At 28.4% G+C, this 16597-nt stretch overlaps 2 protein-coding genes across 5 annotated transcripts in view; one reads left to right on the top strand and one right to left on the bottom strand.

Annotated features, from left to right (window-relative positions):
* Nucleotides 1–16597, top strand: part of LOC132947390 (ras-like protein rasC) — a 160238-nt gene that overhangs the window by 75964 nt on the left and 67677 nt on the right. The window lies entirely within an intron of this gene.
* LOC132947389 (lipase member H-like) overlaps nucleotides 631–16597 on the bottom strand; it is a 37426-nt gene continuing 21459 nt past the window's right edge. Inside the window, exons 6-8 of the mRNA XM_061017662.1 lie at nucleotides 9409–9565; nucleotides 5510–5569; nucleotides 631–2249 (exon numbers count right to left, since the gene is read on the bottom strand). Of these exons, the coding sequence (XP_060873645.1) occupies nucleotides 2237–2249; nucleotides 5510–5569; nucleotides 9409–9565 (230 nt within the window). The 3' untranslated portion in view covers nucleotides 631–2236. The remainder of the gene's footprint in view (nucleotides 2250–5509; nucleotides 5570–9408; nucleotides 9566–16597) is intronic.

Genomic DNA, 16597 nt, shown 5'->3' with positions numbered 1-16597 from the left:
AACCAATGTTTAAGGTACAAATTACGAGAAAAGGCTTTTAAATGGTATAGTTTATGAAACTTCGAAGACACGTCATGAATTCCCTATAACATTGTTAATCAATTAATAGAAACTTAATTGTGTCTATATATATATAAGTAAATACAAGTAAATATAATTATTTTTCAGGTATATTGCACATAACATATGAATAATATATATTCTTATAAAATGAAGTAATTAAGAAAAATAAAACGCAATAAAAATAGTAACAGTAATACACAAACGATATTTTGGGGGAAGGATGGTTCAACTTTTTTAAGTAATCAAACAAAATAACTTACTATTTAAGATTTTAAAATTGAAATATTGTGTTCTTTTCGCTAATAATTTTCCTTGACCTTGTACCATTCATAATATGGAATATAATATATTATTATGTAGCATCCACATTATGAAATTGTTTTATTAGTTATAACTTATTACAATATTTTAAATGGCAAATCATGAATTAGATAATTTTTGAATTCGAATAAAATTATAAATATACGAATTACAAATAACACAATTAAATAATGTGGATGTAACATAATAATATTGTACATTAATTTTGTAAATAATTAAAAATGTTGTATTAAATGTTTTCTTTGTTTAACTTTTAGTTCAATGGATATAATAATAAAAACTTTTTGATACAATTGTCAATTTCATCATCTAGACAAACATTTAATGAAATATAAATGTATTTTGCGTAATAATGTATACTTAAATTATTATGAGAATAATGGATTTTACTTAATAATACATTTACATTATTTATACTTAAATAATACACATAAAGAGAGAGACAATTATTAAATCTTTACGAATTCCGTTATTATTTATTATAAAAGCTTATAATTATTAAAAACAATGATTGTATATAATTATGACAGTAATTATGTAAATAAGCACCATCCATTACCATTTCATTTACAAATATTTTACGAAATGTAAAGTCGTATATATCCCTTTGTATAATGGATAAAATTCAGGTGCATTATACATGAACCACAATCATATTATATTAATGTGTTGATATATTACACGATTTTAGTGAAAGATTATAAAATAGTGAAAGATCGAAATGATTGTGAATTTTTTTTGTACGATGATTTCTGATGTGATGTATAAAACATAAATATTATAAATTGGATATAATTAATACTACAATATAGGTTTTGTGACCATCGTAAAAAAAACGAAGTCATAAATAAATTTAACAATATATGCTTCGCAAAAGTTTTAAAAATATTTATTTTTTTTTTATGACAATTTGTTTTTAATAAGTGTAAATCGTACATTTATGTTTTGCAATATGACATAGCGGTGTAGCATTAGACTTGGATTACTCAACGTCTAAATTCCCCATATGTTAACAATAATTAATTTTAATGGCTCGTATAGTATAGAATATATAGATAGTTAACGATCAATAAGAATAACAACTGCGCGAAATAGTTTTTTTTTTATTGTGCATAGCATATAACATGAAAGTGTTTGCTATCAGATACAAAATTATCGACGCGTAGGCGCATTATGGCGTTTAAATATATTTTTAACTTAATTTGTTTTGTTTCATTAATGATTAATCTTACGAAGAATTAAAATATTTATATTCTATTTAAATTTAAATTTAAATCAATCCAAATGTATATATAGTACATATTGCAACTAATATAAATATTATAAATGTTAAAATAACTAACAATGTATTGAATATCTTTAAACCAATATATGTCATATGTTACTAATATTATACAACCACCAATGATGTTGTCGTGATATTTAAAACTGTTAAATAAAATGATGTTCTATTTATTTATTTAATTATCAATATTTAAGGTGTACTGTAACATATTTTTGTATTCTTTACATTATTTATTAAGGAGATAACTATAATATATTAAATAACTTTCAGAAATTAAAATATAGACAAATCAAAGTGCTGTGTAACGTATACGAATAATATGACTTAAATTTAATTAATATTATGTGATAAAATATGTATATAATATTATATATATTTGGAACATTATACAATCTTTTGTGTTAAGTAACAGAGTATCCAAAGTGCAATAATAATAATAAAGTGCTAAATAAAACATCGCATTCATTATATGCATTCAAGTAGTATAATATATGTTAATGTAAAAATCTGTTACAGTTCCTACTTTGGGCGATGATAAAGTAAATGTTTCCTCCAAGTCTTTATACTTTATTGTAAAAAGCTGAAACACAATAATAATAAATGATCATAGAAAAAAAAAAACAATATACTATAATAGATTGATTTTTTACAACTTATAGGTAGGTATTATATAATATTTTAGTGAATTATACATTGAAATTCATAGCATCATTTTAAGCAAACATTTATCATAATATATTACACAAGGTAGCTGTTGTAGGTATACGAAAGTCATAATTTATTGTAGTAAGTTAACTGTTCCCAAAAACAATTTGTAATATTATATGCATTCGATTGTAAATTAATAATATTGATCAAGATTGTACAACTTTTAAAATAGGTACTTAATATTATCTTTAGAATTTCTTGTTTACTTGCAAAATGTATAATTCCCCGCTGAATAATCATACAAGTAAAATTAATTATTTAAAATGAAACTATGATCAGATATAATGTATGCCATAAGTTGTATTGTATTGTTTAATGTAGGTTGTACATATTTTATATGTACAATATTTTTAAATTTTAATTTACTATCATTCAAATTGGCTTATTAAGAAAATAATAAACCATTGAAACGGTTTGTGTACGAAATTGAGATATTTTTTACGACAAAGGTATAATGCCGTATTACCTTTATTGTAATAACATTATATATACTGAACAATTATTGAAAACTTAAATATATTTGAAAGAATTTGTTATAACTGTGTTCGAAAAATCTTAGTCTGGCCGTACATGGTAATCCAGGACGACAGGAATCCAGACAATACCATAACTCATAAAAGTTCAAGTGCTTTTGTAAAAAGTTTATAAATAATATTCTTCGAACTCACTCCCAAGTCCCAATCATCAGACGAAAAAAAAACCCAGCACCACTTTTGACTCTACTTCCGTATATAATTCGTTTAATATTATTATTATAAAACGCTTTGTTCAATCCTTACACGTAAAATCACACAATAAATATTTATATAGATCTATATAGCTTGTTAATCGTACCTATACGTCTTTCAAAAATCCAAATTCTTTACCATAAGTATTATTGAAATTTATTAAAAAGCACCTATTATTTTTTTTTTCACTCAAAATAAACTTTTCATGCGATAATATTATAATATATTTAGAGATATTATCAATTATATATTTGCCATCCTACCATCCCACCTGTTAATCATTGGAGATTTATCGATTTTATCACGCGCAACGGTACCACGCGAAAACGAAAATTCATACAACCATCGTCGTGTACCACACTTTTGTTCGTTTACACAGCATTACTAGTTGAAGCATTTTTTTTCCCCTCGGCGTAATGTATCGGAAATGCATTGAACCGCGCACCGTTGGCGCTGCGGCGCGATGATAAAAGGCCAATCCGACCGCCGCCGGTCCGCAGACTGCAAGCGAGGGCTTCGTTTATTTATTTATTTATTTATACGTTTGACGTTTGTCGGATTTTTGTTTTTATTTCCGTTGGATGTATTTCGACCCTTATTTTTAAACAACGCGACGCGCAAATGGTCTATTAACTAGCCGGCCGGTGCGGGGTTTTAATAGAAACTGTTCCGCCGCTGCGATAAAATAATATTATATTATTTATATGCGTCCCCGCCGTGATGCGCAGAACTCAGCTCATTCGATTAACTATAGACAGTCACCCGATAGGCCGAGTCAGACGTGTAAGGATAGCCCGATTCCGACTTCACATTGTCCGTCTGACTCGCATGTTGTGTGCGTTGTTAATTATTAATTTCAAACGTTTTGTTCAAACTCTTCCAGTGCATAGGTATACGCTAACTTACTGCACACTTTGTCGCAGCCACCCGACAGCCGTTAATACATTATTGTTAAAACTAAAACGATGTGACAATATTAGGCCATCCTCCCATCCATATTAATTTTCCCTGTATTTTAATCAAACATTTTATGCCATACGCCCGAATTGCTAAAAGCCTCATCTTTCAAAATGTTTCAACAATATCGTTCTTGATTTTGTCCATAAGTAATTCCCGCTTTTAATTTTAATTTTTACCGATGATCCTGTTTATCTTTTAACAGGCCGGTTTTATTTTTACATCCCATTGCAGAGTTACACATTTCTTTTCTAATTACCTAATATCCACTGCATCTTGATACACTGTCAAATGATTCAAAATAATCAAATCTCTTGAAAAAATATATATTTTATCGCTCTGGTTCACTTTCCTGCCTTCAAGATCTCTCCAATGTCTACTTATATCTTCATCGCCACCTTTTATTCATATAACCAAGATCAAACGTATCTTACGTTGTCTAACCGAGGCAGGCTTTTATATTACATTTCTTTGGGTACCCTAAACATTGCTAATAACGAATTCACTGACAAACAGGCCAAATTCCCAACATCTTCCAGCCCGATGTTATGCATATTCTGGTGAGATAAAGGTTACAATATGTAGCCAGAATTTCGTTACATGAATCCTGAATTTAGACCACGGGGTTTTAATGCCTCCTTCTACCATCTTCGCTTTGGCCACACTTTATTTTCCACTTATAACTCCCTCCTCGACACACTCCACAAGAACCCTGTGATACGTGACATAACTTATCTTATCTTCAACTATTCCAAATTATCCCATCAACATACCTATTACCTATTCATTTTTAAATCTTCCAACATTCCCTTCAATATTCAAATAGTAATCTTAACCCCCCCCCCCCAAAAAAAAAAAGAAATATATATATTTTAATTTTATCATTATATTTTAACCATACATATTATTATTATATCAATTATTTTGTGTTAAGTAAACAATTTGTGATTTCCAAATCGACCATTTTAAATCTTGTAAATTGAATGCAATGTCTTAACTTGAAAGTAATTGTAAAACAAAGCTTAGATTTCAAAAAAAGAGTTTACAAGTGTTGCACAACGAAAACTACTATTATTTTTTAAGCAATAGTATAATAAACGTGATTATGATCTAAAACAAATTCAATACAATGTGTATATACCTTATTGTTACAAATTTTCAAGAGTTATCTTGAAAAATATCGAATCAAGGATTGTTCATGTTTTAAATTATTGCTAAAATACAATTACGGTTGTTTTATTGCTATACAAAGGTACTACTAAAAAAAGTTGAACAGTAGTTTTTAAATATTACCATTAAACTTATCGATAGGTAATAGTTATAATAAATAGCATTTCAAGATCATAAGGAAAAATTACCTCCTCGAAAATAATTTTCTTATATTGTTCTGGAATATTGTTATAAAATATTTAATACAGTATTACGATAAATATTTTGATTTACTTACAAACGTGAGTACATTTTTAAATCCTTTTTGCATGGTATTATGGAATACAATCCTCTGGTTCTAAAAATTCAATAATACATTAATATTAATATGATGATCACCCACATAAAATATTCTATTATTTTTCTATATATTTATAATATGTTTGGATACACGATGTATTATATGAAACCAAAAATATGAACTTAAATATAGAATATAGATATAGTATAGACTTTTGTATTTTTACAGAGTACAATATATCGTATTATATTTATATGATACCATTATCTGATCATATATTTGTATTCACATCAATAAATTCGAATATAATATTATTATTTATGAAACAAAAAAAACAGTTGAATAGGGTATGAGACAATCATGTTCGAGCATAATAATATGCTTTCTGTCACTAGTCCAGAAGTTAAAAAAAATGTCATTGATTTTAATATTATGTTGATATTTTCATCATTTTTATTATCACATGGGGGTTAGAATAATATTTATAGTGCCTAGTGACTAGTGAGATAACAGGATTTTCGATGTTTACCATATTGAATTTACCAACATAACATTTAGCACCGCTGAAAATCTAGAAATTCTTTCACGATAAAACTACACACTAAATTAAGTTGAACAATTAATGTGCGTATCATCAAAATTTCCAGAATTACTTTGAAGTGCAGCAGGATTTGTAATAGGATAATATTTGTAAATATGTATAGTGTATAATTATTATTTAAGTAAAAACACTGGAATGTTTAAATATAAACAATAAAACAATTATTAAAACAAATAATGTTTAATTAATTAAATTAACATGTATGAGTGCCTATAAAACTTTTATTGAATATTTAATGATTTATAGACTAAACCACCGATTCCTAAACTTTTACGACCATGGCACCCTTAGGAAAAAGTTTCGTATTTCATGGAACCCCAATGTCAGTAAAATGAATATTTTATAGCAATATTATACTAGTTACTATTATTTAAGTTTTTTTTTTCCAAGTATAATATCAAATAATTTTCTCAATATTCATGAATACATCTGGCGTAACCCTTGAGATTGTCCCACGGAACCCTTAGGTTTCGCCGAACACACTTTGGGAATCGCAGGACTAAACCATACACTTCCACAAAATAAAAAAACCTTAACGACTATATTAAAAAATCTACATGTATACGGTATCAAAATTCGGAACATATTCTGGCAAGACGAAACATAAATGTATAATTCAGTTTATGAGATAAGAACCTAATGGCTAATGGTATAATAAAAGACCGTAAGTGTATAAATAAAAGAAAATGAGCTGAAAGAATCAAAATCAGACACCACAGTGGACGGAGGTGTGTAGTTAACAAGAAAAAATGAAGGAGCAATAAATCACTTAAGAACAGGCTACGGACGGCGGTTGTATACCCTTTTCCACATAATGATAGAAAAACTACCGATAAAATGTTTAACCGGTGAGGAAATTTGAGCTGTGAGCTAAAATATATGTATACTAACTTGGACTGTTGTAAAATCGATTATAACTTAAAAGTGAAAACCTTAACAATAAATGAACATAATAAACTACTCAACCCAACTGAAACCATTGAATAAACCTATATAGGTACCTACTACGTATGCCCAACTGTAGCCTATAAAATCTCCAGAACTCAAAATGTATTTAGGTCATACAAATTATAGAAACTATACAAATGGCCAATAGCTGGTTGGTAAAAATGTGTTAAATAATTAATTAATACTGTTTATTATAATATAGATATATACATAATATAAAACCTTAAACAATAGCTGGGACGGTCGTTTTAAAAAGAATATAGGTCGTGTTTCTGGGGAACAGAACAGATCCACTAAAAATACATATACTAATTTATCAATGTATCAAAATATGTAAATTCACTTTAATGACTTGCCAAATATTTTAAGTATATCTCACCTTTTTTTTTCATTTTATCGTCAAAGCTTATTTTATAATATTAATACAAATTGAGGCTGAGATTTTAATGCACAATAAAATTTTAATAAATACATTCAAAATCCCAAATAATGTTGTTAAAAAATTAATATTTCCAATAAATATAATAAAATATGCATTTAATAATTTTTAAAAATTCCTTTATAACCAATATTTAAAAGAAATAAAATGTATCAAGTGTTTTTTTTATTGAAAAGAAGAAACATGTATTCTAAATGTTCATATTAAATCATTTTAAAGACAAAAAGAATGTTTTGATTTTTTAATTTAGGTATTTAGGTTGGATCTTAAATATGATAAAAAACGCACTTATTAAAGCCTGTGTAAAATAAAAAGTAATTCATAAAAGTTAAAAAGTCGTGACGAAAATATTGTTAAAAATACCGTAAAATGCAATAAAACTCAAAATGTCAAAATGTGCGAAAAAATTCAAATTAAAAGTTTTTACATTTAATTGTTATATAGTTAAAAGTTTGTGCTAGAAAAGCTATAGGTACCTTACTAAAGTCAAAAAAATGCATTTACTTCTAATCTTTTCATCCCTATTAAAAATGAATAGACAAAACACTAAACCATCATATCTTTGACAAGTAGAGATTTTTTTTAGATAATTTGCTTAAAATTAAAAATAACGTAGTTTACATTTTAACAACCGTATTGTTAAGAAATTAATACAAATATCTCAAAATTATACATTACATTAAGTTATATTATTTTGATAGATATAATTTCTGCTTTAACTTGATGAAATGTGTGTATAATGTTGTCAATTTAAACGATTTGTATAAAAAAATTATTATTTGTAATGAAAAAACGTGTGTAGCATTTTTAATATGATACAAATATACAATGTTATATTTATTGTACAGTACGAATAAAAATCTTCTAAGTAGGGTATTATAGAAGATAGAATAAATTAATATTTAAGTCCAATATATATTTTTTATCCTGCAGTGTTATGAAACATTATGTAGTAAAACTTTTTCATATTTATAACGAATAAAAACATTGTCACCAAATTGCTGACTTTTCAATTATAAAATCCAAGAGGTTTATATTTTAAAATAAAATCATTTTAATATTTATTTTTTTTCCTTTCTTTAATAATTCTTTCATTTATTTTTAAAACTGTAATATTTAAGTTTAAAAAAATGGCAATTTCAAATTTGTCAACCATCCCATAAAAATAAATACATTTTCACTATAAATTGTGATTCTTCAGATCCACATAATATTCATTACAGTTAATTTCAGTTTTCAATGAATATGCCAGGGAACAGAAAAAAATATTAAAAAAACTCTGTGTACACTAGTAAATACAACTTTTAAAAAAATAATTATACTTTTGTAAATAAATATTGGAGATTTACGATGAAGATTATTAGATTACTAATATGAAACTTATAATGTTCTTCGGGAAAATTCATGCGTTGGAATAATTTCGATCGATCGTATACATTGTATAATTTTTATACTTCTCCAGCATAACACGTGCAGGTTTAACACTTGCCGTGATAATCATCTTTGTTAGGTATGAATACATTATTTTTATTACAATTTATTTTATGAGACCAGTTTTCTTGTAAAACATTACAATAATCTTGACTTTTGAAAATCAATATAGTCTAATAAAATTTAACCAGCGATGATTTAAATCGGTCAAATATTTCTAAATAATATTATATCACCTGCACCGTGAACAATTGTATACATTTTTTATTCTTGAAATATTCTATATTACGAAACAAGAATAATATTATGTATAGTAACTATTAAAACTGGCCTTTAAGCTTTGAAAATATATACTACATGCGTATACTATTATTACAATAACAGTGATCGCAAAACTTATTTCAAATTTAAAAGTTGCATAATATTGTCCAAAAAAATATATATTTTATGTATTACTAATCTGTATTTTTTACTCACGAATTTGGCATGTATATGTCCATGTTAATAGTTGGTTCTTTGTTATCAACGATTTTTTTCTCGCAATCGCTTAACGTATGACACCGGTATGCCTTAAATTCACTTGAATTTTTCAACGAATCCGCCAAATAGTTTAGAGCTACTACATGACCGCAAACTGAAAACATTTTATTACTTTAGTTTTTAAATATACATTATATATTGTTTAAATAAAAACTATTTAAAACACTGCAGTTGCGTCTTATAATTTATCTGCAACGTATATAGGTACATAACGGACTGACACGAAATTATTGCTATTAAAATATTAAATTATAGCGTGTAAATATATAATAATGATGTTCCACATTGCATTGTACAAATTTTGTACAAATTACTGCATCAATTTAACACAATGCTGCAACATTATAGGTATGATAATTTCGATATCCTAAAAAATATGTTATTTAGGTATACAGAGTTTAACAGGAAGACTCGACAGATGAAATAACTTTTGTTCAAATCAATATTTTTAATTATTATTTTATATATATATATATATATATATATATATATATAATTTATAGCCGCTTGCACTATAAGTATAATATAAAAATTATTTTTATTTTTTAATACTGAAAATAAAAAATTTTAAATTTGATTTAAATTTTTATTTGGAAAAATTCTAAATTACCAATTTGTTAATCTAATTACAAGAACAATTATGATGGTAAAAATATTTATCTAAGTTGAGTAGTTTATTTTTAGAACTTTTTAAAATATCAATATTTTTTTGAGTAAATTAATTTATAATGTAAAACAACTTTTTTTTAAATATTATTTATTGTTGTCATACGTTTTTATTTATTTTTTTTTTTGTCAAGTCTTCCTATTACATCTTGTATATTTAAGCTGTGAATATTAGTAATTCAATAATATTTTATAATCCTGGTAGCTATCTATAATAATACCATTGAGTATCTATACTATCTATACTCAATGATAATATCTACAGCGTAGTTACACATAGGCGTGTTAGGTACATAACACAGGTTTTTACAAGAGAACAGACAGCGTGTGAGGCCAGTCGTTATTGATTTATTTATTTTTTCTCTATATTCAGCATAAACACGCACATATTTATCATCACAGACATGTATCCATCGCGATTAATAACTGTACAAACGGTTCTTATCTGACAGTACAGATGCGATGTTATATAGATACATCTATGCTATAGCCGCCGATAATGGTTTATGTTGTGAGAATATTGTGATAGATATATTATTATAATATTTATTTTTATTTTTGGAATATTGACTATAAAATCAATCGAATTGCCTATGTAATAGCAATAAATAACGGAGACACTCCTACAAAAATATGTCTCCAATAAAATGTCATCGACCATGCCACAGTAAGTGGTTTCTAGTTGATGTACCATCTATACCTATGTGTATAATACAACGATTTAGTAAGCATTTCCGTAATTACAATTTAAAACATTTACTGAAATATTGAGTTTAAACGTATTTTTTTTAAATATATCTACACATACGATAGTTGTAAAATATCAAATTATGTTTAAACTGTAAATGATTTTATAAAATGTGAATACTAATTATTCAGATAATTATCAAACAAATGTTATAATAGGTACATCAAGACAGAATAATACGCATGCGCACTTATCATGTATTGTGTATGTTTGTGTTTACTAGGTAAAACAGAACATTTTTATAGGGCAATATTAATCTAAAATGTGTTTAACAATTTGCTAATATATTCCGTTAATAAGCAATTACACTATTATTATAAATTATTATTTATTATTGTTTTTATTTATATTACTAATAAATTATAAATTATAAGTTATTACAGTACAGTATACACTATACATTATATGGTATATACCTATACTTTATTTTCTCATTTCACACATAAAATTGTAATATTTTATTATATTTGATATTTCCGATTATTTGTTTTTTTTTTTATTTACATAACAAATTATATTTTTAATCCATGGAGTTTTATTCTAAGAAAAAAAATTAATTTGACACGACAATAAAATTAATGAACACATGAGATATGACTCAATAACATCTATTATTTATTTTTAAAGTGATGTACAAATTGTAACACAACAGCTTTTTACAGAGCTTTGGACCCGGTTTTCGACCTAGATAAGCTGAGGATTCGGTTCTACATTATATTATTGTGTACGCAAACAGATGGTGTGACGTGGAAATCTCACTGGAACGTTTGAGGCACAATGCTATAAGTTTTAATGATATTACAATCGGCTCGTATACCCGGGCTTAAAATCGACAGCCGTAGCTCGTCGTTGTTGTCGTCTGTGTAATAATAATTACCATGGTTCACGAACGAGAAATCACGTTACAAATCTCCGTCACGTATCCATTTTATGTGCCATCAAAGGCCCTCGTTCGTTATACAACACGTGCGTGCGAACACACACACACACATACGTCGTTTATAGGTACTAAATATTATTATGTATTTTATATCCGTTACACTTCGAAAAGAAAAATGTATTTATGATTCCATAAAAGTAAAACCAGACGACTACGGCTCGTTCTAACGGTTGTTAATATAATTAGAGTTTTCAGTTAAATATATCAATGTCGATGAAAAGTCATAAATCTACGATAAACAACGATTCCGTGTCCTCTGCAGTTTAGACGCATAAATTATACATAGGTTATACATAGTATCTGGTTCATAAATAATTCACGATTCAACCATAAAAAAAATAGAAACTAATCGATACAGCTCGAAGATTTAATAAAATATTACCATCATAATATTATAAAGACATGAGCGAGAAAATGAAGAATACAAAAAAATATTAATTCGAATGTCAGAGGAACATATTGTGACGTTTAAACTAATATATATCGACGACAACTGGTCCACAGGGTCTCCACCCGACTCCATCACGCTCTAAATACGTTAAACAACTATATTATTATCCTTTTGGCTTTTACATCTATTAAGTTAATCTAAATAGTATATTCAAATATTTTAAAACGTATTGAAAGAAATACAACTAAAAAACCCCATAAATTTGAAAACGTTTTGATGATTAGTTTTATATTTACATCGTTTGAAATATGACCAACTGACTAACCAGACCATTACAAAAAACAAGTATTGTTTCAGTAATAGTTACGTACCTGCATTATTAACTCTGTACATTTGTAAACAATTCCAATTAATAAAAACTCATAAATAAGTTTATTACTAACTTTCCGAAACGGTTTTCGAATTCGTATTGAATAAAATATATAGCCTATTGACTGGGAGGCGGAGCACAGTGAAACACACTGTATAACTCTGACACGTATGTTTGGTAGTTCGTTCGAAACGACATTATCGGACAAACGTGTGAAATAAAAAAAAAATTAAAAAATACAATAACAATAAACTTTTGTCCCCTTTTACGACGCACAAAAGACGTATGGACTAAAGTTTCAATCAATATCAAAAAAAAAAAAAAAAACAGTTTCTGCAGAATGTCACCGACCGTTACCGCTACCCGAAATCGTTGACGCACCGCAGCCCCGGGGGCGTGCTCAGCCACTCACGCAGGTACGAGCGAGGCCTACGAGCAATATTATTGGCAGGTGTTCCGGATGCGACCGAGCAGGTGTACCGGAAGTTGGAAGTGTCTGACGTTTATGACGCGCGCATGTTGGACGCCATGGACGCGGGTTTGCGGTGACACGGACAGCACGACGCGCTGGCCACACGATCAGATGCTGGGACAAGGGCGAACCGTGTCCGTCACCACCCCGGTCGCGCGAGCGGTTGACGACCTTGCTGCAAGGTGCGAACGGCTTGTGGATCTGGTCTCGCTAGCAACCACACTGATGCCCAGTGCCCTCAGACAAGATCTGTTCGACCACAAGTCCGACTGATTTCCACGTGATCGGCAGCAAGTCTGGCTGCCGCTAGCGTTGACGTTTGGGTTCCCGGTCTGGCACGCTGGGGCCCTGGGGGATGAGGGGGCAGTCTGTGCTGGTGGACCAAAAGGTGTTTGACTGCGTGGACCCTGTGAGCCGAGACGTGATGGCCGAGTGACGGGTGGCCCTGACCGACGTGGTCGCGGGCTCAGTGGCCACGCTCAACGACGCTGTTTGTGGCCATGATGTCGGACACGTGTACCGTGCTCGTCGTCAACGACGGCTGCAACTGCTGTTACGTGTAGGAATTCGGCCACACCGTCATCAACACCGAATGGGATATTTTCGACGAAGAGTCCTTAGACCACCTGTTGACGGAGTACGACCGCCTGCACCCGAAATCCCAGTAAGCAAATTTACAAGAAAACGACTTCAGGTTTCGTTCGCGTTAACCGCATTATGGCGACCACGGTATTGCATTATTATTATTGTTGTTAATGTTGTTGTTGTTGATTATATATATTGTTATTATAATTTTTAAACTCTAAAAACTTTGAGTCGTGCTCGAATAATTTTCTAAAATTGTGTTAACTAAAAATAAGTGCTCAATAATACAAACAAAAATTTTGTTATTATAATTTATTGATTATTTTTTTTGTGTGTGTTGGGATTCGCATGATTTTACATTGAAAACGATCGTAAGTTTATTTTAAACTAGCTGATGAAATGTACAAACTTTTATATAACTCAAACTTTGTTCAATGCGTTATTTAATATTCGGTGTATGATGTTCTACATTTATCTTAATTTTTCTGTTGCCCAGAATAAAATTATCAGGTAGGCAATCTACCTGCGGAACCCGTGCTGTTTGTACATAAGTGTATGAATTAACTCTAGTATCAAAGTATTAAAGTTATACCAAGTTTGTCGTTTTAACTTGGTATAACTTTAATAAAAAAAAGTAAAAAGTATATACAACCCTTTTTTTAAAAAAAATAAAGTAAAAATAACCCTTTCTTTTAAAATTACCTCCTTAAAACTTATTTTTATTTAACCCTTTAAAAAAAGTATTTTCAAAAATGCAACTCTTTTCAAAAAAATTCTAAGAAATTAAGCATTTCAAAACTTAACCCTTTTTAAATAAGCCTATCTTCTTCACTGAGGTTTAATCTTCACACAAGCATTCATTTATATCTATACTAATAAAAATATATTAAAAAATTATCACTTCCCTAGGCTTCTATAAATTTATCGTAGCGTGGTGTTATATAGTCCTCGATGAATGGATTATCAAAAAAAAAATAATTTTTCAGTTCGAACCAGTGATTCTTGAGATTAGCGCGTTCAAACAAATAAACTCTACAGCTTTATATATTAGTATAGATGTGCGATACATTTTATAATATTTTATTATGATTCTCTAATTCACACATACAACTGGCCTACAGCTGAAATTTATTTACATTAGATACGAGATGTGAAGTATTAATCGGATTATTAATCATATCGTCGGTCTTGAAATTTTATATTATGCATATTGACATATTGTAAGGAGTCCTAGATTTGAAATTTGAATTGCATATTTGCATACGTATACTAATAAGTAATAAGTAATAATGTGATTGTCATCCCAGTCGGTCCTATGTTGGAATGTTAACTTAATCACATTTATGTAGGTTATTAGAATTAATATATTTGATTATAAAGATTTGGAAAATAATAATTTAAAAAAAACAGTTTTCAAATAGGTACATATGTCATCATAAGTATAAACACCCACCACAAATGGTATTTCGATGAATCTGATTTAAAATTGTATAATGGGAATTTCTATTGGATAAGGGAAAACCTTTCAAGAGGTCTTCCTGTAGGGTAAACCTAAAATGTGCGTTGATTAGATGACCTACCGGGCGTAACATTCAATACATTCATGTCGTGTAGCACTTACTTTTATGAACATATCTATTATAAGTAACATCTGTGAGTGACAAAACTAATCTAATTTCTAAACATTGAAGGGCAAGTTTTAGAACCGACCATTTTTATAGGTTATACAAATTAAGTTACAAATGTTTTCGTTTATGAACACTTCTTCGTTTCATTAGGGTACTAATAAGTGGGTAATAAATAATAACATTGTACTGCACCGTCTTTACAACGAGACACGAATACTTTTTGAGAATTTTTAGCGAAATATTTACAGTAGATAACGTTTAGTTCTTAATTATTTTTATTACCAAAAATACTAAAAATACTTCAACATAACATCTTAAACAATATACTTTATATTCTCCATAGTCTTCTGGCGAGGAATATGCGGAAAGAACGTTTATGTTTTTATAGCTTTTGAAATACTTTGAACCTAAAATTTGAACATTCTACACTCCAAACGGTTAGTACAAACTTAAAGAATCAAAATGCGTAGGTACATTAAAGAAAAACTTTTCGTTTGATACCTTCCTTCAGGTTATAAATTTTGTCAATAACAACAATTATTATTGTATATAGGTAGCTCATTATAAGATTAAAACGAAAACGAAACACTTGAAAATGTTTACTTTCTGCTAGACTCGTTTTTGGGCTTGCATTAAAATATATTTAAAAAATGTATTTATTATACTTGACTATACCTACGATTATGTTTGCAGTAGACAGTAAGATAACGACGTTTGATAACAATATTGTACGGTACCACAATAACGTATATCTATCAGAATCGTATAAACTGACTATACTGAATAGTTATTGTGATTCATTAATATTTCAAAACACGTAAAAATATTGCTATTAATTTTTACATTTTACATTTTTGAAAATACTAAACTATGTTTTCACAATAATCTCACTAGGTAAAAAGAAAATAGTATAACACACCACGTACTTTCGTTAATGTATAAATAACTCGTGTAGGTACATATTATTTTATGTCTATTGTCTATGAAAATAATTAACTTGGTTACCTAAAGTCAACGTCAATAACGATAAATTATAAGTTAATAACTAACAAACAATATACGTCATATTAACTTGACCCATTTATAAACAAACTGATTAATTAATTAATTATCAGCTGCGAGTGTGGGTCTTATAGCACGACTGCGCAACCCTCAATTTTATTTAAATCATAACTTAATATGTTGAACTAAAAGCTACCTATATACTATTTCTTATAATTGCCCACTAACTGTAGTAGTTTAGGAAACTACAGGATAAAGCGAATAAAATATATCGATGAATGAAAGATTACATAATACTTTATTTTCGAATAAAACTGCTATACC

This window comes from Metopolophium dirhodum, chromosome 6 (assembly GCF_019925205.1).
Source record: "Metopolophium dirhodum isolate CAU chromosome 6, ASM1992520v1, whole genome shotgun sequence".
NCBI lineage: Eukaryota > Metazoa > Arthropoda > Insecta > Hemiptera > Aphididae > Metopolophium > Metopolophium dirhodum.
Note: the sequence above shows the minus strand (reverse complement) of the source record. Positions and strands in the feature narration are given on the sequence as shown.